Source organism: Eutrigla gurnardus, assembly GCF_963514095.1.
Source record: "Eutrigla gurnardus genome assembly, chromosome: 19".
NCBI lineage: Eukaryota > Metazoa > Chordata > Actinopteri > Perciformes > Triglidae > Eutrigla > Eutrigla gurnardus.
The window spans coordinates 9,059,839-9,083,586 of NC_139930.1; the positions used below are offsets into that span (position 1 = coordinate 9,059,839).

Sequence of the window (23,748 nt, forward strand, 5' to 3'; positions counted from 1 at the left end):
TTGCACTGTGAAGACAAGTGACTCTCTCCACCACTCAGTGGAGCCATTCATCACACAGACGAAGCATCACCAGAATAACAACACAGTCAAGAAAACGGTGGCCTGCAATAAGTCTGCCTGAAGACAGGTGGAAAACGTATATATATTCACATGAATGGCTACACCACCTGTGCTGGCAGTGGACAGCGTTATGATTTAAGCTGCAGAGGAAGACGGTGTTCCACATGGCGCGACGAGTGAATTATGTTTTTCAACTACTACTTAAAGGTTCTCTATACGACAATCAGAGCATCAATAAAGCAGGGAACAAATTACGGCAAAGTCGGTGTGTGCTGTAATCCAAGATCTACTTTATTTACATAGTTGGGCTGATGGTGCATGTGAGCCCCACTGGATAGCACAACCAACCATAATGTTCATTACCACTCAGGGTTGGGCCGGTGTGCACCTCAAGTTGCTATGCCAACAGCAAATAAACACTAAATAAAAAGATGCACAGAGTGAAATACACTTAAGACCCCCTGAAAGCATCAGCAACAAAATCTTCTATTACATCTGAAAAATAAAAAACAAAATATGTCACTTGCAATTGTCATTAAACTGTCTTTTAAAGCAGCAGTATTCATTATTCAAAATGTAAACAATGCATTTACAAATATGAGTAGTGAGTAAGAGAGAGGATTTTGAGTCATAAAAACAGGTTGCACAAAGACAGCTGGTCTTCACTTGTGTTTCTGAACCTAAACCAAAACTCTTTGGACAAATATGTTCCAGTGCGGTTGACAAGAATCTGGATTAAAGCAGGACATTGTCTCTCCTTGAAGGACGGCAGCGAGATGATGCCGAGGTCTCTGTGTCAGGTGTTAGTTTCAGGTTTCCTGGTTTAGAGAGCGGTGAGTGTGCTGCATGGACTCTGAGTGGCCTTAATGTTAACGATATTAGCTCTGTGTGCAAAGCTTGCATAGCCTAGTTGATTGCCTTGGCTAGCATCCATGAAATCTTGTACTTGTGCATTTTGAGCCTTTGTAAGACTTCAGCACAACACCGGAGCACGAAGCAGGGAGGACTCGCCAACTGCCACGCTGATTACATGCATACGACACACGTGCATCAGCGCTAACAGACAATGAGTCCATCACCGACAAGATCCTGGTTAATTCTGCACAAACAGAAATGTGCTTTCATTCATGGAGGCTGCACAGTGATTCAAACACAAACAGCGGACCTATATTTCTCTGAGGATCTAAACAGAGCAGATGCCAGACAATCCAACAAACCCAAACCGCACTGTTTGTCCTCCGTACCAACTCATCACCCAGCTGAGACCTCACACAATATTGGTAACAGGCTTTCACTTTCCATATGTCACAGTGGGCTTCCAGGACGCATGTTTATGTATTTTAGGATGTTTTTTTGAGATGGACGTGACTCAGTTGAGTTTACCTTTACGAGCTGTTCCCCAAACAAAACCTTTTCCAAATTTGATGTGGCTAAACAACAAGAAGGGAGGTCTCAGTGAAACAGAAGAAAAACTGAGAAAACTGGATCAACTGCAGCTCAGTATAATCACATTTAGCAACAAATGTGGAATTCTGCAATAAAAATACTTTCACTGTTTATTCTCCCAATATGAGAACGGTTACATCATAGGGAGTTACATGCTTGAGGGTTTCCAAACACCCACTCTCTTTGACCACACTCACTCTGCTCCACCAGCTACATTACACTGTATTTACTTTGACTCAACACCGTTACACTCTGCTGGAACCACCAGTGGGTCTATTTTCACTAATGCATTATTGTGTGAACGAGCGTTGTTCGATCCCATGGAGAGTAAACTTTGATCAACATCTCAAAGTTTCCAATGACACCAAACAGGTCTGGTTTTAATAAAGGGATATTAATATAAAATCACGGCCAAAATGTCAACAATATTTCAATTTGATGTCACTGTACTGCCAAAAAAATGTCAATTCTAATATCTGTCATTAACTACAAGCTTCATTAAATGTAAATGTTTTTGGATGGAACTCATCAAGGTCTAATAGTGAAACAAAATATTTCACAATACAATTTATCCACCGTTTAACAGCCACAGTAGCAGAGCCCATGGTGTAAGTTTAACTGGAACATGCTTGCAGCACACAGGGAGGGTTGATGAGGAGACACAGGGCCGGATGGCCCGTAAAGACTTCATGGGGATAAGTACGCCTATGTAAGTGTTGTAACTGGCGACGGTGCAGCAGAACCACTGATGCTATGCCCTCTAGTTTTTACACGGTGTTATGCTCAGGATGTGTGTCACAGTGTGTCATCCAGCCATCATTTCAGGCCTGACCAAAAAGTTTAACACTCTAATGCCTCAATTCAGTACCATGGAGTTCACATTATTGTGAAAGTAAGCGTACATAAAACATTAGTTTCAAATTGTTGCAAATTTGAGATTTTCATACATCTCAACATACGAGATAATTATGCTGCTTACCATATCTCCTGCCATCCCTGGACTTCCTCTTACCCCAGCGTCACCCAGTGGCCCCTGAGAGGGAAAAATACACATCATTCACCAAATCAAAAATATGCAACACGGAGATATTATTCCACATGTTGTACATATTAAGGTTAATCATTTATTGCATTTAGAATTGTGAACGGATCTCTAACCTGTATGCCAGGTTTGCCCAACTCTCCAGGTGGTCCTTCAGGCCCTTCTTTACTCTGCAAGCTCACAAAGAAGAGACCAGCCTCAGGTCAGCAGGAACTGAATCAACAACTAGATCCTGATAAAGAAAAGATTGTAATCATCACAGCATACTTACAGGCCAACCGGCAGACAGTAACTGGTAGAAATTGGTTTGCTAGAGGGAGAATGGAAACACAGAATCAGTTACAGATACAGAAATAAAAAAACATGACAAACACATCAGAAAACAAAGTGCATGGATAATACCAATAAGTTGTGAAGAAATAACTTGAAGACCAATTCAAGTCTTCCCCCAAACTCAGTGTCTGTAGTTAAACATCTCTCTTTGCCTTTACACTGACCCTCATTCAGAATGAATGGAAGTATGCAAATGTCCTCTACAGAGTCTCCACATAAAGTTCAAAGTACATACAGTAACAAATCGCCCTCACAAACTACTAACAGACCTTTATTTCAAAAACAGCAGTTCTCCATCATGCTGACATACTGGTGAGTGTATGCTATATCACACAGCTGTGACCACTACAGAGAGATTAAACAGATGAGGAGAGAGCATCGGCTTGCACGCACGTTAACTGCAGGGTCAAAGGTTTTACAGATAGCCTGGGGATCGTATGGGTCTCGGTAAGATGGGCTGGCCTCGACGCACATTTGGTGTCCAGGGTTTCTTTTAAATCACAGACAATTCATTATTCAAGTGCTTATGGAGAGAGGAGCAAGGAAAAGTCATCTTGTCTGGGGAGTTCAAGCGGAAAGCTGTCGGAAGGAACATGAGGAAATGTGATCACTTTTCAGGATTTATATGAAGTGATTCATATCATGTTTAGCACAAAATCCACACGCACGGGGAAACTACTACTACTAGCAGAAAATACATGTTCTAGAAAATCCTAAAATTATGCATTGTCAAATGTTAAATGTTGAGGACATGTTAGCCTCCATGAGGTTCACGGACCAGCTGGGTTTCTCTCTAAGAGGTGGTTTGTGTTGTCTGAAGTGCCCAATTGTTGGTCAGTTAAGAGTCCCAATGGGTATGCTAATAGCTTGTTAAATCATAATATCGGACAGCTTTAAAGGGAGAGCTACTGGGATTCGGTGGCGTCTAGTAATGTGGTTGAAGATGGCAACCAACTGATCCCCCTCCCTTTCAAAGATTACAGTAAATGTGAGCTGCCAAGTTCAAACCACTGGAGAAGCAGTTGGCCTCGCTCAGAAGCCACCCTTACCATAATAACACTACTTTAGAGAAAACTACTTCAGGTATTGTACAAACATAAAACTATAGAGTCTGTGTTCTGGGCAAGTGTAGAAACATGGCGGTGCAACATGATGGACTCATTGAAAAGTACTTGCTATGTAGGAATGAAGAGTTCATACTGAGCAAATTAAAAGAACACAGGACACTTGGACCGCCAAATACATTTGCAGAGTTTCTTCCATAGTCTTTAATTTAACATTATCACTGCAGTACATATTTGAGCCACACGAGGGGGCCAGAATTCGTATTGTTCTAATATTTGTTAGAACTTAACATTTACCTGATTTACCTGTTAAAGATAACACTAGGTAATACAAAAACGACAGTAAAGATGGCCAGGAAGGTTCTCTTGATCTAAAGGTTGGTTGATGAAGTGGGTCCCCAGTAGTTAAGTCTGGGAAACACTGTTCTAAAGGATGATGTGCTTCCAACATTGAAATTCCAAAACAAAATGTGATAAGCAGTAAAAGCTTTAGCACGGCCGAATACAGTCACAAACATGACATTTAGCAGGCAGGCCTACACTGTTTATCATGTTCAACATCTTAGTTTAGCACGTTAGCATGCTAACATTTGCTGATATGCACAAAACACAAAGTACAGCTATGGCTGATGGGATTGTCCTTAGTTTTGAAGGTGTTTAAGTCATAAATCATAATGTACATTTTGACCTGAAGATGGAGCTAGATGAAAAGTTTGGATCACTGAAAAAATTATTCTGAGACATCGTTATCTGTACATCAGTATTTGCATCAAATTCCGTTGCATTTTGTCTGACAGTTGTTGAGATATTTCAGTCTGGGCCAAAGTCCCTGGAGCCGTGCTGCTAGAATGCCTACAAATGGCAATTAAGTGAAACAACTTTGAAACACTCTATAATGATGAAAACTCCCTCAGGCTTCTGATTATAAATCCAGAAAGTGATCTTCCTTTTTATTTTCTACCAGGGGCTACATCTATAACCAATATATATAAGTGTGCATGTTCATATTTTATCTTAACTGTTAAATATGATGGAAGTACAGATGGGAAAGCCATCAAGTTTGGGACATGAGCTTTGGTCCACTTTTTAGCCAACATGCCTCACTGAAAGCACATACAGTAGTTCCTGCTGAGTATAAGCTGCTAAAGGGAAGTCTCAGAGAGTCTGGCTCTTCAGAACTTATGTTTAAGTTCAGAAGTAGATGGCAGTGATGGCAAGGAGGTGGACCAGACAGTCTGTCTAGAAACATTTGATCTATCCTGTAATAATATGTAATGGTCAACCAAACCATAAAAAAGCAGGCGCTGGACTTTATTCAAACTCAAGTTATGAAAGAGGACTGACTCTACACTGAGAGAGTAATTAGGCTGGGGAGAGCAGAAAATCTGTTTAAAGTCGAGCTGAAACGGCATTTCTTCTGTACTCTGATGTATTTCTGAGTAAAACAGGATAGGCAGGGGAGGCATTTGTTTGATTGATGGATGGATAGAAGTCATGATATAATTAATTTAAATTGGTTGGTACTAGTTTACATAAATTGGTACTAGTTGACATAAAAATATGGTGCACATTATGACAGAGGATGTGAATTAAAACAGTTAAAAGGGCATTTTTCAATTCAGCGCGACCTTAAGGAGAAGGAAAACAACTGTAAATGTTGCACCAACCAAAAGAAGGAGTACGTTGTGGTGACCTTCTCACCTGAAAGGCAGCCCACTCCTCCGCTGTGTTCTTCCACAGGTAGAGGCTCGGTAAACCTGCTGGTCCAGGGGGTCCTGGCACCCCCATTTTTCCTGAACGCCCTTCAGGGCCCAACTTACCCTGCGAGAGATGCGAGACAAATCAATGTATATGGGATACTTAATCCAGGACTTGTTTTTTTACATGACATCATTGAAGTGATTTAATACGGCATTGGGGCTCAGGCATAAATAATCATGACATGGGTGTCACGAAGGAAGGACCAGGAGTTTATAGCAGTAGGTATTAAAATGTCGAAGGTGAAAGCGAGCTTTAACACAAGACAAAGCCTTGGATGCTCCTTCAGAAGTGCAGAGATCAGAGGTGGGCTTAAATCAAGAGCAGTCAAGAGGACTTACTTAGCACCTCGTCATCGGCTATTATGTCATAAACAAGGTTCTCTTACCTTATCACCTTTAAACCCAGGCAGGCCGGGCTCACCAGGACAACCCTGCCAAACAAGTAACAACCCTCAATAAAACAACAAGAGGATAAAGCACCCTTCAGGATACACCATGAAAACAAACTGATGTTGTATTTATGAACCACTTTAAAAAAATTAAAAAAACAGAAGTAAACCGTTGCTCAAACTGTATCACTGTTGTGTCTTTCACCATTGATCTCATAACAAGACTTTATTACTAATCCTTAGGCGCAAATAACTGTGACCTGAGACACGAGCAAAGCACCGGATCCTTGTAAAACGTCACAGTGTGTTGCCTATTTGACTGCCTGTTGAAAAGCTAAAGAGTCATTTTAAGGGTCTTACTGCCAACACTTTGAATGCCAATAAAACACTAAGATTTTATGACTTAAAGACGATTGGGATTTATAGTAATTACAGCTTTCAGTTGTTTGCATGCAGTGTATCCTTTTAAGTGCAATTTCCTGCTGGATATGAACAAATTAAAACGAATACGTTTCACAACAGCTTTGCCATGGCATTTCCCAGAGGCTGAAAATCCAATTCTTGCGGTTTTGGTGATTTGCTGCAGCTTGTCTTAACTAAAAGTTCACATAGTTGTAAAACTCTGGCAATGCTGAAATAAAAAAGCAATACTACAAAACAAGGTGTTCTGGTGATGAGATGTTAAGATAACGCGGAGGTGGAGAAAACCAGGACATTATTATCATGAGTTCGCCACTCAAATAATATTTTGTGTGGTCTTGCTATAAAAACAGTATTTTGTACTTCCTATAAACACAAGCTTTTTACTAAAAATATTAAGTTTTACGCAAAACGACAAAAAACTAAGCAAGACCTGAAACGCAGCACATGAGAAGAGGGAGGGACTACGCCCACAGGAGATCTTCCTTCATGCTCTCTACAGCCGCCTCCAATCACAGGAACCGTGCTGAGTGATCCTGTGGATTTTATGGCAGCGTGACTCCACGGACAGGCCCTGATGTGACCAGATGTGCGGTCTGGTTCTGGTTCTTTCTGCCCCGCAGTCCCTGTGTTGACCCGCGCCTTACACCAGATGAACTATCCGATTGAATAAAATGACTTTACCCCTCAGCACCAATCAGATGACTTGGCGGCCAGAGGTCACCATTGTCACACTTAAATAATGCTATGACAAACCGCTGACCCTTTAACTGTGCGGTTCCATTGGTGCTCATCAAAGACATGTGGATCAACGTATGAGCAGAGAACCTTCCCTGATCAGAGTCAGATGGCAGCTGATGAGGAGCAGCTCTTATAAGCTGTAAAGCATAAACCAACGTCACACTTTCTTCATCCACAGGGCTCGTTTGAACTTTTATCTCATCTGACAACAGATCGCTCTGATATGCACATCAAATGTCCTGTTAATCAGTAGGAACCAAGCCTTGGCCTTGCTCATTAATATCCAAACATATCCAATGATATAAACTAATTAAATACAAAAGAATACATTTTTCAACGTGCAGTACATCAGGTAGAGCAATATTCAGAGGACTTCTTGCTGTCTAACAACAACTAATAACAATAAAAGCAACAAGAAGACCACTCACTTCCTGCCCTGGGAGACCCATTCGGCCTTGAGGTCCTCTCTGGAGCCGGTACATTTTTCCATCGGAGCCCAGGACCAGGTCTCTATCTCTGGATACGATGGTCACGATGGCAGGGTGCTCCTTGTCTGGTTGTTTACCGTTAGCAACGGGCCTTCCCTCCTCGATTACCGACTTTGCAGTTCTGGGATCTGTAGGGATCTTTGGCACAGGAAATCCCTCTGAGGGCTTCTTGGGGGCACCTGTGATGTCCAGGTCAATGATGTCACCGGATGGTTTCCGGGGGAACAGAGATGATGCCCTCTCACCAGAGTCAGCCTTCTTTTCTGTGGTAATGTTCTCCTCCAACTCCTCAGGCTTTCCCTTCTGGCTTATATTAAGTCCATTTCTGGAAGGTTTCCACTGAGTGTTGACTTGTCCGCCAATTTGGAAGGTTGGATCCATCAAGTCTGTGTCCTCATCCACCACAAAGACGCCCCCTTGACCTACTGAACCTTTCCGATTGGATCCTGTAGGCACCGTCCCGTCCCCTCGAGTACTCCCTCGCCTCAGAAACAGATTCTGATGAGAAACAAAACGAGAATTAGGGCTTTGAGAACGGCCTTTCAGAGAATCAACAGATTTCATGGTTGATCATGTTATTGAGTGAAACACAATTAAACTATCGGGCCTCCAGGAAGACTTTGACAGTAGAGGAAATAATCCAAATTCCACTGCAATACCTTAAACTGCACTTCTTCCATCGTTGTACTGATACTCATGTTAGAGCACGCATCTCTGATCATGGAGTGGATATTCAACAAGTTTAACATTCATCTTGACATAACTGAGCTTAATGTTTTTACAAGCACCCTACAGGAATACCTCTTGCTTGTTCCCATATCAAGAGCCTTCAAGTTAACTCTGCATGAAAGGCCCGTGTTGCAGACCCTGCAGGTTTGCACTCTAGCAAACCCTTCTACATCATGGACTCTAGTTTGACAGGATTTGATCTACTTCCACTCCCTTCTGTCTCACATCATCTTCACAGCAAGACAGCAGAGTCACTCCAAGGAAAAATTAACAAAAAACGATTCTATCATTTTTCTCACTGTAAATCAGTTTGGTTGAGAACATCAGCTGTCACAATGTGAACCTATTATTATTGACACATCATCATGAAGTCTTTAAATCTTCCGAGGCAAACAGCGTTTTAAAGATATGTGGTATCCAGAGGTGACGGACAAAAACCCACCAAAATCAGCATCATGCAAAACCCTTTTTCGCTTGCTTGTCATATTGCATTTAACACACACACAAAAGCACATCGAATGTTGGGCCCCGGGGGACAGTGATGCAGGGAGAGAGGCCTTTCAGGGGAACGGACCAAAGGGCAGTAAATTTAGTTTGATGGCCCTAATGGGCTGAAATGGAGAGCACTAAAGTGGAGCTGAGGGGCATATGGAGAGCAGGAGGACAGGAGGAGGAGAGCTGAGCAGGAGTGATTAATGGCACAGCACTGGATGATAAAAAATATAATAACTTAGGGCCAAATAGTCATAACGGGCAGTCATTATCATCCTATTACCATTACTACAGCATGCATAGTTTGCTGAAATACCCATAGTGCCAGCTCGTGGTGCAAAAGTTCAGAAAACTCTTTTACTCGTTTTCCTTGGTAATGGTAATATATTGTTGAGGTCCTCAGACTGTCCATGACTGGATTAAACTCAGGTGTGTGTCCTGATCCTGGCACAATGACGGGAGAATGCCTTTCTCATCTGAATAACTCTTAATAAATAAATACAATGTTTGATGGATAGCAGGGCTCCACACAAAGGCTGCCAGGTTGCCATAGGCAACTGGCTATTGTTTTGCTAATTGCCTACAGATTCTTAGTCTAGCCTTTGGCTGGCATCAGTGGAAACCACTTTTCAAACATACAAAACATTTGCGACAGAAGTAGAGGCACTGGACAAGCTGATGTTGGTATCACCTGAGGGACCCAGAGTCCAACACTTAATTGATAAAGGGCCAATGGAATGGGAGGGAATGAATGACAAAGCAACCAGTGACCTCCTGGATTCATTTTTACCATTGGAAGAGGTGCAGGAGGTGAAACGTGAACAATAAAATGGTAACATACACATTTTATGAATTAATGAAGTTATTAGAGACGGGATCTCAGGTATCCTATTTGGTCACAGGTATTTGCTCAGGCAAATCAATTGAGCATGCTCTGATTTTGTTATCAGAAAGAATGATTTGTCCAAATGTTACCCAGCAATTATCAGTGAAAACCTGGCTTTCGTTCATAAAATTTGAAATATCAGCATTAAATGTCGTCTCTTCAGTGAAACCCGGCCTTTGGTGGAGGGCTGGCTGGTTATAGTGAGGAATAGTGAAGACTGAACACGGCGCCCCAACTGAAAACAAAGGCCCTTTCTCTCTCTCTTATCCCGGGCCTCAGTCAGGCGGCCGGCCCTGGTTGATAAGCTGACACTAGATCTGCTCTGGTCAACACGCCTCCTTCAGCTAATCTCCCCGCCGGTCTGTGAGATATGCCTATGAACGCCAGCCCAGGCCATACTTAGCTGGAGTACTATGACACGTTGGCCAGTCAGTCAGGAGCCGAAATCTGTCAAACAGTTCATCAAAGAAAGACATCATTCATGAAACATCCCAGTTTGATATTTTAGAGAAAGTTTCTTCTAGTTCATTGTGATGCAATCTACATAAGGAATGTACTTGTTTTAGGGTATACAGGGGTGTAATGGTAAATGTATTTGTTCAACACTTTTGGTACAGTAGGTTTCAGTATGCAACATCCTTTCAGATAAAAGTAAAGCTGGATTTATGCCTCTGTGACAGTGTGGAGGAAGAATTCATTTATAGTTCAACAATGGAGTGTCCTCGCGGATAGAACGGAAGCTTATGAAACTGTACAATGTCTTGTGCAGCTCTGGAGGGAGCTTTCCAAAGTGTGAGAAAATGAGAAACGGACTGCACTCATGAAGTGTTTTTCTTTCAATTCAAGTGGGCAGGAGAAGCCAGGGTCATCTTGAGTTAAGGTTAAGTATATATTTGTAGTTCAAGTTGGGACCATGGCGATTACTGCATCTAACGGGGGAAGGGTTAATGAAAGATGCTGTTGAGTTGCATTATGGAAAGTGGCAGCATATCGGAAGCTTTTCCATACATTTTTGATGAGGTTAAACGTACGGCGATGCTACAGAGCAGAGATCCCAGAGATGTGCGTAGATTCTGCTATGTTATAAACCACTAACAGGCAAGTCTAAAGCCATTTTAAGGACTAAGGAGGATGGTTAGCCTCTGTGTGCCTCTTTAAGTACTGATCTACTCTGTATGTTCAGTCAGTATCCTTATCCTGATTTTAGAATATCATTATGGGATGCATGTGACTCACTGCAAAAGACAAAGGTCTGACAGAATTTGAAGCATACCGTGTGTGCAGGGTTCAACATAATGATGGCTCAGTGTTTCTGTCAATCACAGTCAAGAGTCAGTTCACCTACGAGGCTGACTGGCTGTAGCTAACCCCTGATTCACTGGCTGAAAATAGGCAGACATGAGCCACCAACATTTGCAATGCAGTTTTCCCCTAAACTGGGCGGATCTACTTTATGCTGAACAAAGAATGCTGGAAAGTTAGAAGAAAGTTATTGATATGGTGTGGTGGAGGAATAAGTGTATAATTGGGTGATGAGTGTCACATTTTCCCCCTCATTTTTCATTCTCTCTCTCTCTCTCTCTCTCTCTCTCTCTCTCTCTCTCTTTTTCTGGGCCAGTAAAATATACAAAGGATCAGTAAAACTCTAATCTATACAAATGGAACAAAATGGAAATGTTGGACACTGGTTTCTGAATGGAATGGCAACATCATGAGTCGTCATCAGCATTGAAACCAGCAACAAAAGTCAAAATCTTTGTGACAGTAGCGTCAATCTACTCTGCCCGGTATCTTGAAAGATACTCAACAGAGCAGGCGCTGCATGGCATGCATCTCAGTAATTATCTTGTCAAAACACTGATACCTCAGTAAGCAAGTCTTTAAACCTTTATACCATGTGCCAAGACAATGTTTAAACTCGCCGTCTTTCTATCAGGCTGAAGCAAGCAAGGACACTGTGCCTATTTAAGGTGTGTTCCTGTATCCTAACAACACAGAATGCGAGGCGCATTGTGAGTAAGTGATCCATAGGTGAACGCATGACAGTGGGGTTATCTAGAGGTTCAGTCCGTGTCAGAATTCATGGCTCCAGGCTGATGAACAGGCTCCTTAATGCTCCTGTCAGACGATAACTCTACTCAACGATAACTTGAATTGAAAGCTTTCACGGTCATGTGTTGGTGCTTAATCAGTGCTAAAAGCCTCAGGCCCCTGGAACCCTGAATCATGTAGAATGTAAAACTAGTCTCCCTTTGTGTGTTAAGCACAATACATGGTCAAAGATAACGCAGACACCCTGTACACCTTACTTCCTTACTTCCAATGAAGCGAAAGCTTTGCAACATCATTCAATGATACAGTTTGTTTCCAACTTTGTGTCAGTAGTTTATTGAAGGCCTTTTCTGTTTCAGTATGACACAGTTTGGTGTTGAAGAAGTTGCACAGAACGCCAACCTCAAACACATCAAACACCTTTGGGATGAACCAGAACAACCCTTAGCCACGCCTGATCACCCAGCAGTTTGTATATTGTATTCCACTATATCTTTACATAGCCAACAGTTGTTTGCTGCTATATTAATGCCCTGAATAACAGATTTAGACTCTTATGTGCCTTCTTAGTTCTTCTAGTGCTTCTCTGTTTAGGATCCACAGACTGCTCCATTAGAAAATGAATGCTGTAAATAGAAGCCATATGGGCTGACAGGTAAATCATCCTGCAACGCTGTCATATCATTAGCAGCAGGGGAGAATCAAAAGAAAGGTTTAGTAATGTAAAACAGCAAGCTGAGCTTGTAGACATGTTAAACGTCTTTCTGAATATGAGCATCAATTACATCTATGCGCTAACTAACATTCACATCTCAAATGTAAGGATTTAACATCAATCAGTTTGAACAGCAACATGATTTTTCACCATTTTTCAGACTAAACTGAAAACATAATCTATAAATGAATCAGTAATTATAATGACCGAATACAGCCATTCTAGGCACATCATTATCACTTAATTAAAAACATCCCACTCAACTTAGGTTTCCAAACATTCAAGCATCCAACTTGCAGAGACTTGAAACTCTCTCATCATTCCCCCCGTCACATTGTTTTGATTAATAATTGTCTCAGTCAGTCTTTTATTGCGTATTATGGTGCTGCCAGGAGATTGTTTGTTTTCCTCCCTAAAAGTCCAATTTCAATGAAGCACTAGAAAATGTATAGAATATTTATCTCCTGCATCTAATGATATGAAGTCCATTCACACAATTTCTATTAAATAAATGATTTATTTACTTCTCTGCCGCTCTAATACAGTATTAGCAGGGAACCACAGTCAATTAGGATGAGGGCAGATGTTGACAGGGCACACCTGGACTAAATTAATAGTTCTCACAAACCACTGTGTCCTTACTTCAGCACAAGTCTCCTCAGGAGTCTGTCTGCATGTGCAGCCGACAGATCCTCCGTTCAGAGCAACGCAAAATCTATGGAGGCCTCACAGTCTGACACAAGCGCTGCAGGCTAGAGCGCTATCATCAAAACACACACACACACACACACACACACACACACACACACACACACACACACACACACACACACACACACACACACACACACACACAAAGACAATGAACAACACTTGCTCCTACAAAGGGCTAATCAAATGGCAAGGTTCGTAAATCTAGCCAAGACACAGGTATGTGGACTGGCTGGGTCTTGCAAGCAGCAGTTAGCAATTTGTCCTGGAAAACAAAAGCAGGATGACAGGGGTCTGATGTTTTGTACCTGAAACATCAGACCCCTGTAACACAAGGAAAGCCTGGCACAGAAGAAGAGACAAACAGCCGCTGAGTTGCGTCTGTGTGTCTGCATTCGATGAAATGCGGACAAGGCTTAGCGCCAATGCATAAGTGAGCGTGTGACTTCCCATCGGGACCCTGTGTTGTTCAGGAGCTCAGCAGGTCGAGCGCAGCATTAACACCGTCATGGTCAGGGATTTTATTCCCAGCAGGACCACCCATGTTAGAAATGCCCCTGTTGGCGGGGATCAAAGTGTCCGCCAAATCGCCAGTGGTGGTCCTGGGATATAGGATCACTAAGCATGTTGGAGGGACAAAGGAAAGGCCTTGAAATCTTAAACGTTGCTCTGCAACCTTCAGCTGTAGCTTCCAATGCAGCCTTATCATTTTCACACAGAGCATCGGTTGCAGAGCTTCTATACAGACAGTTGTATATTATATATATATATATATATATATATATATATATATATATATATATATATGACTGGAAAAAATGATACTTGAATGTAATTGAAATACACTAATAACACTAATAAGTTGGACATTACAGGATAAACTACAGCAGGTGCAACCTTGAACTTTAAACATCAAAGCCAAATCTTCCCGAGATGTGACTGCAGTTGTGTTATCGTGTTAAATCACGCGCATTAATAGTCAGATGTAAGAAGAAAAACATCCTCATCGCAGTAAATTAAAAAGGCATTGCCAGACTGTGTGCAACATGATAGTCTGCAGAGCATCAAACACCCGACAGCACTCTACGTCAGCGCAGAACAAAAGCAGAGGGAAAATTAACATTGATAGTTGCAACATGTACAGTGTTACACCAGGCAGTACCTTTCCCTCCCGTCGCCTTTGACCTTGCACGTGCACTCCATCTAAATCCAGTAACAGACATCCCAGCAGCAAATACCATCCAACATGGTGGAGCATGGCTGCAGGAGACACTGCAGGTCTGTCTGCAGCTCGGCTCTGTTCACATTATACCCACAGACAGGCCTCTGCACAGGAGGCTGATCCGGCTCCCAGCAGACACACCCACACACCTACTGGGTACACACCCTTCCACTACCAGCCACACGTCGTGTAGAGACAATAATTGTAATCTGGCACATGTGGGAGACAGAAGCCCAGCCCATGAGCCCTCAGGGTGGCCTCTGTGAACGCTGAGAGAGCAGGACACGAAAACATTTGCAGGGAAAACTGTCACTGTATTTGGGACGACTTACATTTCAAAACAACCCAAAGTCTTTTAAACAACAGACGCATTCTACCAGTTTCACCCACAGAATCTCAGAGCATGCGAGACACTTTATTGCACATTAAATCCTCCACGTCCAAATTGTCAGCTCACCAGGCTAGATGTGAGAGTGAACATTTTGATTTAGCTAATTATTGACATAAGACGTTAACCGCGACGTCACGGGCAACTAAAACTCTACTAAAGTGAATGACTGCTCCTTCTAACTAAGGGAAGCAGAACGAAGCCCGCTTTTACACATGGATGGATTTGGGTCGGAGGGAGCCTGCACACGACGAGACCCAAAGGAAAAGACATCTCTGAAGGGGAATTAGGAGAGGGGGGAAGCCACAGTGCTCAGACTGTGAAACAACCACAGCTGAGAGGGTAAATATTCACCAAGGATTCTCTGAGGTTGGCCTGATTTACACAACTAGGGGTTGACGCAGGGAGGAGACCACCTCTGCTTGAAAGTCTAGGACAAGGGGGGCAGCACCATGTCACGGGACGCATTACGTCATTGTCTATAAGGAACAAAAGGAGAGGTGGTCTAACATAAACAGCGATATAAATAAACGAGAGCAGAGGGAGGTTGAAACCGGGTGAACAGAACCTCTTGAAAACTGCAGGCAGATGTACAGGGGGAAATCAATGATCTCTTTTTAATTCTGAAACTACTTCCCAGCACATCTTCGTGCTCCCCGCCACATAATGGCTTCCAGAGTTTCCGCTGTCTGCGCTGAAAACCTGATCCCGGTTGCATTTTAAGAGCGGCACCTGTAGTGCAGGGAGTCCAGGTGCAGAGTGTTAACACCAGGAAACAGAAGGGAGGGTGACTGCTGGCTGCTGATGTAGCTCTACTGTGACAACCTAGCATTTAACCAGAGCTGATTGATCGCCACAGCATAGGTACATCCCCTACTAAATCACGGTTTTGGAAAGGGAAATTATTAGTCTGAGCATGTTGGGACCTCTCACATTAGGAAAATAGTTCTGTGCCTCTTAGTGACAACAGAGAACGAAGCAGCAACTCTTCCTTTCCTCTGATTCCCTCCTCTTCTTTCCAAATCCCCCCCCCCCCCCTCTATCATCCGAGCATCCCCTCTTTCAACAACCCACATCCTCTTGTACTCCATGATTGGAGGGCCTCCTAGCTCGTCTGTAATTACTTTATTTTATATTGTAAACCGTTATGAACATTTTCCAGCAGATGAAATGTTACTGCTCAATCTACAGTAAAATGTGCATAAAAGAAGTCTTGACAGTGTGCAGAAACGCCCTGTTGATTTAAAAACAAAGGCATTCAGATGCTCTTTCATATTGTTTTTTTACAGCAAACATAAAGCATGTTTCCTCATCCTTATGTTTTAATTTGCTCAGTATGGTGTTCCTTTTGATGCATCATGCAATTCAGAGGAAACCCTAAAAAAAACCATGCGTCCAGCTCCAAGATTCCATTGCTTGGGATTGATTAATGTCAGGCTCGTCTGGAACCCGCTGTCCCCCTCCTGCTGCCGCTCTGACATGTTCCTGTTGCAGTATGTAATCACAGTATGTAATCGCACTGCCATGCTGAAGAGCTCCAAGCATAACCACACATCAAAGGTTTCCACCAGATTCTTAATTGATTGTGTTGAACTTTTAAAAATAACTCACTTAACATTTTAAAGGTCGACTCAATCTTTGTTCTTTCTCATGTTTTTCAAATGGAGGTTCCACTCAACAGTGAGATAGGTTACTAAAGTAAGCTGATCAATAAGGTTATTGTGTTCATTTTATCATATAGCCCGATATCACAAATAATATCAATAGCTAGCGTTCAACTTTATTCCAGTTTGGAAATAACTGAAAGAGTGAGACTCCCATAAATCTGTGTAGAAGTAATAGACAATAAAGACACTACTTATAACTGCAGAACTTGCAGAAGAATCTTCAGGTTTTTAAGTTTTCTTCAGTATGAAAGTCATAGAGCGATAGGTTGTTACAGTTACACTGGAACTTATAATACAGTAAAAAAAAAAAACATCAGCTTCGCTGTCATTTTAAAAATGTAACTGGTAGGCTAAAAATATTGAACTGAATTTGCTTTTTAAAATGTTTCTCCTCTTGTCATCATCATCATGACCTCAGCTGCACACACCCATACACATTGTATGCTGACAGAACACAACTTAAAAAGCTGGGAGTTTGCATGACTGCGTTTCTCCCTCAGAAACAGATGCCATCTGGCGTGGGATCTTTCAGCGCTATAATTAAGGGAATATAACATTATATTGCAAGATCTTCAACGCTGCTTATATGATTTACTTTTCTCTGTCTCTAATATGATCCTAAAACCTGACACCTACTTATCACTTAGCTCTGCAGACACAGAAGAAGCCCTGAGAGAACTTTAACGATCCTTTCAGCAGATCCATCATCTGGGAGCCAAAGCCAGCAGGATTTACATTTGCACGCTGGCAGATTATGGTACAAAGTCACAGATAGAAAAAGATGACCTGACGGGATTCACTCATCTACTGCTGGGCCGACTGGAGCTTCTTGGCAGGCTACGATAGTTGAAGACATCTAGAGTCTAGAGTTGATGACGTCTGTCAGCACATCTACCTGCTTCCACCTCTCTTTGTTGAGCAACCTCGTTCTCCAACAGAGCAACGTTCAGAGAGGAGCAGGACTAAGATGAAGAACAGATTTGCGATCAATGAAGGAATGTGACGTTTGCTGGCATGAGAACATGTTTTTTTTTTGGCTAACGACGTGAACATGACAGGTATGCAACATACAGAACGGCTGATTTGAGCTTCGACAAGGAATGATACCAGCTTTTCGTTTTGCACTAGTTCGGCTCTCCAGACAAGCAGGCGATACAATATCCAGAGCTCAGCGATGACATCCGTAATGAAAGTGTTGGGAGACCTGTGGCCGAGAGGTGAACGCAGGCCAACGCAGGGTCACCTCTTCCTTCATACCACAACACAAACACTGAATGAAATGACAACATGCAAACTTGTCATTTGGGTTGGTTGTAGTGATGAACCCAAAGAAACACATTACATCAGCAGCTCTACTGACCTAAATCAGTCTCATTGCTCTCATCACTGTTGTCTTCGGCAGAGAATCAAACATAACAAGCTAAGAATAAAGTTGGTGGAGAAAACTATATTTAAGAAGTGGACGTAGTCATCGTGACATCACCCGTTGGTTTGTGGACAATGGCTGGAACCCTCGGGTTTGCTATTATGACCGCTGCCATCTTGGTTTTTGGCAACTCAGAGATTTTTTTTTAATAATTTTCAAACTTGTAATCCTCAGCACCAACTGAGTCTGAATCACAGGCCAATTATTAAATTCTAATTCTTAAAGTGAAATACATTAAATCTGCTCTGCTCAATAATGAACGTAACGTAAGATGTCGTGACGAGAGAATCGTCAGACTCTGAGCTCTGTTTAGATTCACACTCTCTCAGCAATGAAGTTTACCAGCAGCAGCTTTTTTCAGCAATCACTGCCCAAAAAAAGCCCCACCATATATTACCTGTACTGTCAACACAGTGAACCATTTAGTAGCTAACAAGCCAGACATTCCCCTCCAGCCACACATTTACAAATTTCCCGACCAGAGCTAGAATATAGGCCCTACATTTGCCAGGGGGGCAGAAACACAAGTCCAAATGAAGCTGAAGTTACCTTGTGTTTGCTCCGCGTGTTAATAAGCCTAATGAGTAATGCAGGTTTTAAGTGAACCCCAGTAATGTCATCTGTTTGGTTCATATAAACACTTTCAGTTGCACGTAACGGGTATTTATTTAATTAGCAGCCTTAGAAAAAAGACCAAACAATATGTAACTATTGCTAACACTTTGTTAGGACATTAGACTCCAGAGACGGCAACGTCTTTTAGTGTGCAACTCTTCCCAGACTTTACATAGGTTACATGGACCCTGGTGGGTTGACAGAGTCATGGACAAGTGTCAAGATGATGGATCATTTTCTTCCCACCTCTTTGTTTTTGTCTCGGCTTGCCAGTAAAAAGCCATTGTTTGACAAGTTTTATGAAGGAGGCCTCTCTGGAGACGCGAGTGGAAACACTGGGCTGTGATAGGATATGGAACAGAGAATATTATGACCGCAGGCGTGAGTGTCTCTCTGACAGATGCAGCTTGGCGGATCGAGTGTTAGCGGTGTTACAACTATTTATAAAAATGAAAGCACTCGGAAAGAGAGGGAGACGTGGATCATGACAGAGTTGTGATTGTTTTTTCACCACAAGAGTGAATCCAGTTTTCCTGACAGATTCATACACAACAGATGCAAGATCAGATGCAACATTTCCACATCCATCATTTAAGAGAATAAAAACGTTACGCGCATGAGTGATCGTGCTGATTATGGTCACTGGAAAAATTTATGGTTAACTTCTGTGGAAGAGTGGATTGAGTCTGTAAGAGACCGTTATTGGCAACAGAAATGTGGAAGGACAACTTTGCCACGCTACAAAACAATCCTCCAACTAACAAATAAAGGCAAGACGAGTACAAGCAGTTATCAAAGTTATTCTACTGATGCTAATCAATGTAACGCTAGGCTGTGATGAAAAAAAAAAGAAACATGCTAGCTGCTAGCGTGCGTTATATAGCAACCGCCTCGGTATGTGCAGGCAGCCAGACCTGGAGGGCCTATTTTATTGTGAAAATTAAATATTTATTAATAAAACAATTTAAATCTGAAGGAGCTTATATCTTTCATATTGCCATACTTGATGACCGTTTTATAAAAGCAATAACTCACGACACAAGCTTTTATAGCTTAAGTCTGATGAAAAATGACGTTTTTACATTACTTTTATTATTTTTTCAACCAAAAGTCTCCAGTGATTCAATTTACAATGACATAAATCAAGAGAAGCAGCAGAACTGCAAAACGCATATGTTTTTGCTCGAACAATATCTTCACATTGGCGTTTTAGAACTAAATTTACAAATGAAAGTAATTCTGACTAATACTGAACATGTTGATTATAAGGGTTCAAAGCCATCAACATGCACTGAAGCTCAGAGCTCTGGCTTTGGAATTACATGTTTAGCTTAGGTCCCTGACCTCCAGGAGTGTTTAACGTCTTAGTGCACACTGGAGGAGCCGAGATTAACTGGGCGAGTGCCATGTCTCTAAAGAGAGCACCTGTCAAGGGAGCCGGTGCCCCCAGACAGGACATGCATCAAAGTCAGGAAACCCCAACAACGTGGCCCCGCAGTCAGAAATGTAACGCTTCAAAGACGACAGCAGCAGACCATAGCGAAAGAGAAATAGATCTTGCTAATGTAGGAGCCTTGTTTTATTTCTTTACTTTCAAATGTGCAGATTCTGAGTAGAGCCAGAGACGTGACGGCTGGAGCACCACAGGTCTGGTCTGTGTGGATTTAATGAGAAACAGGCAGCGGGGAAACAAGGGCTGTTCCGAAATCACTGCCTCATTCACTATTTCCTACATGATAAGCAGCAAGGGGAACAAATTATGACCTGCTGGCTGTTTTGTTCAACTAATGAATTAGTGGTTTAGTCCATAAATTATGTGAAAATGCACAAGTTGTAGAGATGACTCTTTGAATTGCCTTGTTTTGTCAGACCAGCAGTCAAAACCCTTACTGTTTAAAAAAGCAGCAAACGCAATATTCAACATTCACATTTCAGAAGCTGGAAACAGTGAATGTTTGATGTTTTGTACGTGGTGGCGGTTAAAGAACAGTAGGGATTCTGTCTGGAAGGTGAATCTGTAACCGGAGCCAGCAGCTGGTTGCTTAGCTTTATCATATTCAGTCAAAAATGTTTTAGTTGACAAACAGTCCGGGAATTTTAGTCTCATCGTAGTCAAAGAAAATCCCAAATATTTATCATAGTTTCAGTTAATGAAAACTGTATTAAAATCACATTCCTCATCACAACAGCCCAGATATCACCATGTGTCGTCCTCCCAAGTGCTGTGTTTAACTTGAGAAAGTAAGATTGGAGCCCATCGCTTTTCACAAGGCATCTCCAGAGTCCTTCAGTTAGCGCCAGGTCCAACCTGTGTAAAGACGGCAAAAGATCTGGCGGAGAATCGGGAGGTCCAGGATCAAGTGTTTTTTTCTACATTTTAGTATTTTTTCCGTCAGCATTATTCCAAGTTGATATCATCAGTTAGCGCTGTCTTGCTTTACTCACGGATATAAAAGGTTGAACACATTTAGTCATAGGATTTGTTGAAGAAATTAACACCGAACAGACAGAGGAGACAGACACTATAAAACACATGAAAAACTAAAACAGATGAACTGAGAGGGAGAGACAGATAATGAGAATGATGCAGCCAGCTGAAGAAGATTTCAAATGACTATTAAGATGGATTTGGTGCAGCTTGTTCCTGCAAAGCTTCTCTCTAACTCAAAGCAGCAGGAGAAGTCTTTGTGGCATACATCATCAAAAAGGCATCCCAATGCCATCCTGATGGAGACACTTCACCTGGTGGAGCTGGCACGCCATGGCATGCTGGTCTGCCTACACTCAGAACACTACTGTAAACTATAAAGAGAACCAGATCCTCGCTGATTATTTCAAGCGTTTTTCACATACATGAAAATGTAAATTCCACCCAGCTTTGCTTTTCCTTGGGCTTTTTTTGTCTAAGTGCACGGTTATTGCTTTGTTTCCATTACAAAACTTGCAGGAACGTGATTCCAGAAACATGGTTTATTCTGTAAGTGCATGTATAAACAATGGTTAGAAAGCGGGTTTAATGTATTTCATGCCTTACATTAACTTTTTAGTTGCACCCATTATTGAAACATCAAGTCGGCGCTGATGATGAAAACAAGTGGAAGTTCAAGTGCTCATTTAATGTGATCTTTGAACACAGAACACAGAGAGGCTTCTGGGAACGACTGACAGCGCCGCCACTCTGCTGCTTGTAGGCAGATCAGTCCACATGCAGGTTGCTGCTGTTTCCATTGTTGTTTCTCTTTAGACTCACAAGTCAAACAGTGCAGATGTGTTGGAGCAAAATAAAGGGCTGCAATTCATATTTATTTAGAAAATAAGTAGATGCTGAGTGTGGGAGCATTTCTATTGCCTGTCAATGTCTCTAAGTATGGTGACTGCTGAGCCAGCCGCCTGCAGCTAACAGTGCTAAGAGTGCAAACAAAGGCAACAGTGCAGTATGTCAACAAGGTGAAGCTACAACACACACAGAGGGAGCCACTTATAGCACTCCACTATATCTGCACCTAGCCAATAGCCGTTTGCTGCTAAATTACTGCTCTGAACCCCATATATTGCACCTTTAACACTCCATCCTACTCGTCCGCCTCTCAACACCGGCTATTGGTTGAATTCGCTACTTTCCAAAGAAAATAAATAGGAGGCAGCAGCTCCACCCAGCTCACCACTTGCAGTGTGTTTCTGCCTGCAGGCTGATTGTTTTAGTTTTATAGTTATCAGGGCTGCTACTAACAATTATCTTCATTATCCACTAATCTGAGGATTATTTTCTCCATAGGTGGATTCATTGCTTGATTTACGAGGTGTCAAAAAGTAGCACTTAACACCCACGTCCTGAGATGACAGCTTCAGTTGTCCAAAAGAATATCCCATACATACAAAAAGCATAAAATCCCACATTTTAAGAGGCCGGAACAGCATATATTTGGCCGTTTTTCTAAGAATGATCAGTCGAGCTATTCGTTTACTCAAGTTTGAAACCATTCCTACCCTGATGTTTGGTCCCACATGCCAGATGAAATACTGATTATACAATAAAAATAATATTACATTAAGTCAAAATCCCTTATTGGCTTTTAAGATTTTATAGTGTTTTAACATTCAAAACAACAACACCAATAAATTATTCTTTTTAAAAAATAAAATCCATTAGAAATGTGTCCCCTCTATAATTAATCAAAACACACTTAACTTCAGCACTCACATGAAGCCTTTAGCAGGCAACAGCAAAAACCTTTGAGCAGACAGATTAATGGACTAGTGGACGGACGGGTCGGGCATACAGGACACACACACACACACACACACACACACACACACACACACACACACACACACACACACACACACACACACACACACACACACACACACACACACACACACACACACACACACACACACACACACACACACACACACACACACACACACACACAATATACCAGTCAGCCAAGGGCAAGAGGTTCGACGGCTGGTTGGTGCCTCTGAGGCCTGAGGCTCTGCACCACAGCGCTTATTAATGACAGACACTAGACTGGTGGTTTTACAGACGGAGACTGATGAAAAAAAATGAAGCCAGTGAAACCAGACCAGTGGTTGGTATATACGACTGTAGCTGCGTGCCTGTCCAGCTGGATCTAATCACCATGACAACTGGTCGGCTGCCCATTCTCTGCAACTGCATCTCCCCGGGAGGCAGCTGTGAAACCAGGCAACTGCATGTATTTTCTGTTTGTTTTCAACACCTAAATGAACTGGGAATTTTCCACGCAGCTTTAAAGAGCACTGCAGGTACCAAAATATCCTACTTACAGTCCTGCCAAAGCTCAGAACTGACTCGCCCCTGGGATCCCCCAGCAGGTCCTCCAGGTCATTCGAGGACAGCAGCACATCCTGTGTGGAAACAGAGGGGACAACTTCTAAATTTAAAAACCACAAAGACAGTTCAGAGCTAAACCGCTGATCAACTAAACACCCGGAATTGTTAAATTCACCAGACTGGATCAAAACCACAGGAGTCAGTGCACTCAGATTTTTATTTTAAATCCTCTGATGATCTGATGCTTCATTGTATATTACATGTTCTGCTGTCAAAGTATTAA

General features: G+C 42.2%; 2 protein-coding genes across 2 annotated transcripts in view; both read right to left on the bottom strand.

Moving 5' to 3' along the window:
- The window catches only part of LOC311030009 (uncharacterized protein), a 39,591-nt gene extending 31,835 nt beyond the window's left edge, over positions 1-7,756 (bottom strand). Inside the window, exons 1-6 of the mRNA XM_084035483.1 lie at positions 7,684-7,756; positions 6,092-6,136; positions 5,647-5,766; positions 2,820-2,858; positions 2,665-2,725; positions 2,486-2,539 (exon numbers count right to left, since the gene is read on the bottom strand). Coding sequence (XP_083891609.1) covers positions 2,486-2,539; positions 2,665-2,725; positions 2,820-2,858; positions 5,647-5,766; positions 6,092-6,136; positions 7,684-7,745 — 381 coding nt within the window. The 5' untranslated portion in view covers positions 7,746-7,756. The remainder of the gene's footprint in view (positions 1-2,485; positions 2,540-2,664; positions 2,726-2,819; positions 2,859-5,646; positions 5,767-6,091; positions 6,137-7,683) is intronic.
- A 13,177-nt stretch (positions 7,757-20,933) lies between these two features.
- The window catches only part of LOC311029329 (collagen alpha-3(V) chain-like), a gene marked incomplete at both ends in the record, with an annotated part of 33,485 nt that continues 30,670 nt past the window's right edge, over positions 20,934-23,748 (bottom strand). Inside the window, 2 exons of the mRNA XM_084034425.1 lie at positions 20,934-20,954; positions 23,459-23,539. Coding sequence (XP_083890551.1) covers positions 20,934-20,954; positions 23,459-23,539 — 102 coding nt within the window. The remainder of the gene's footprint in view (positions 20,955-23,458; positions 23,540-23,748) is intronic.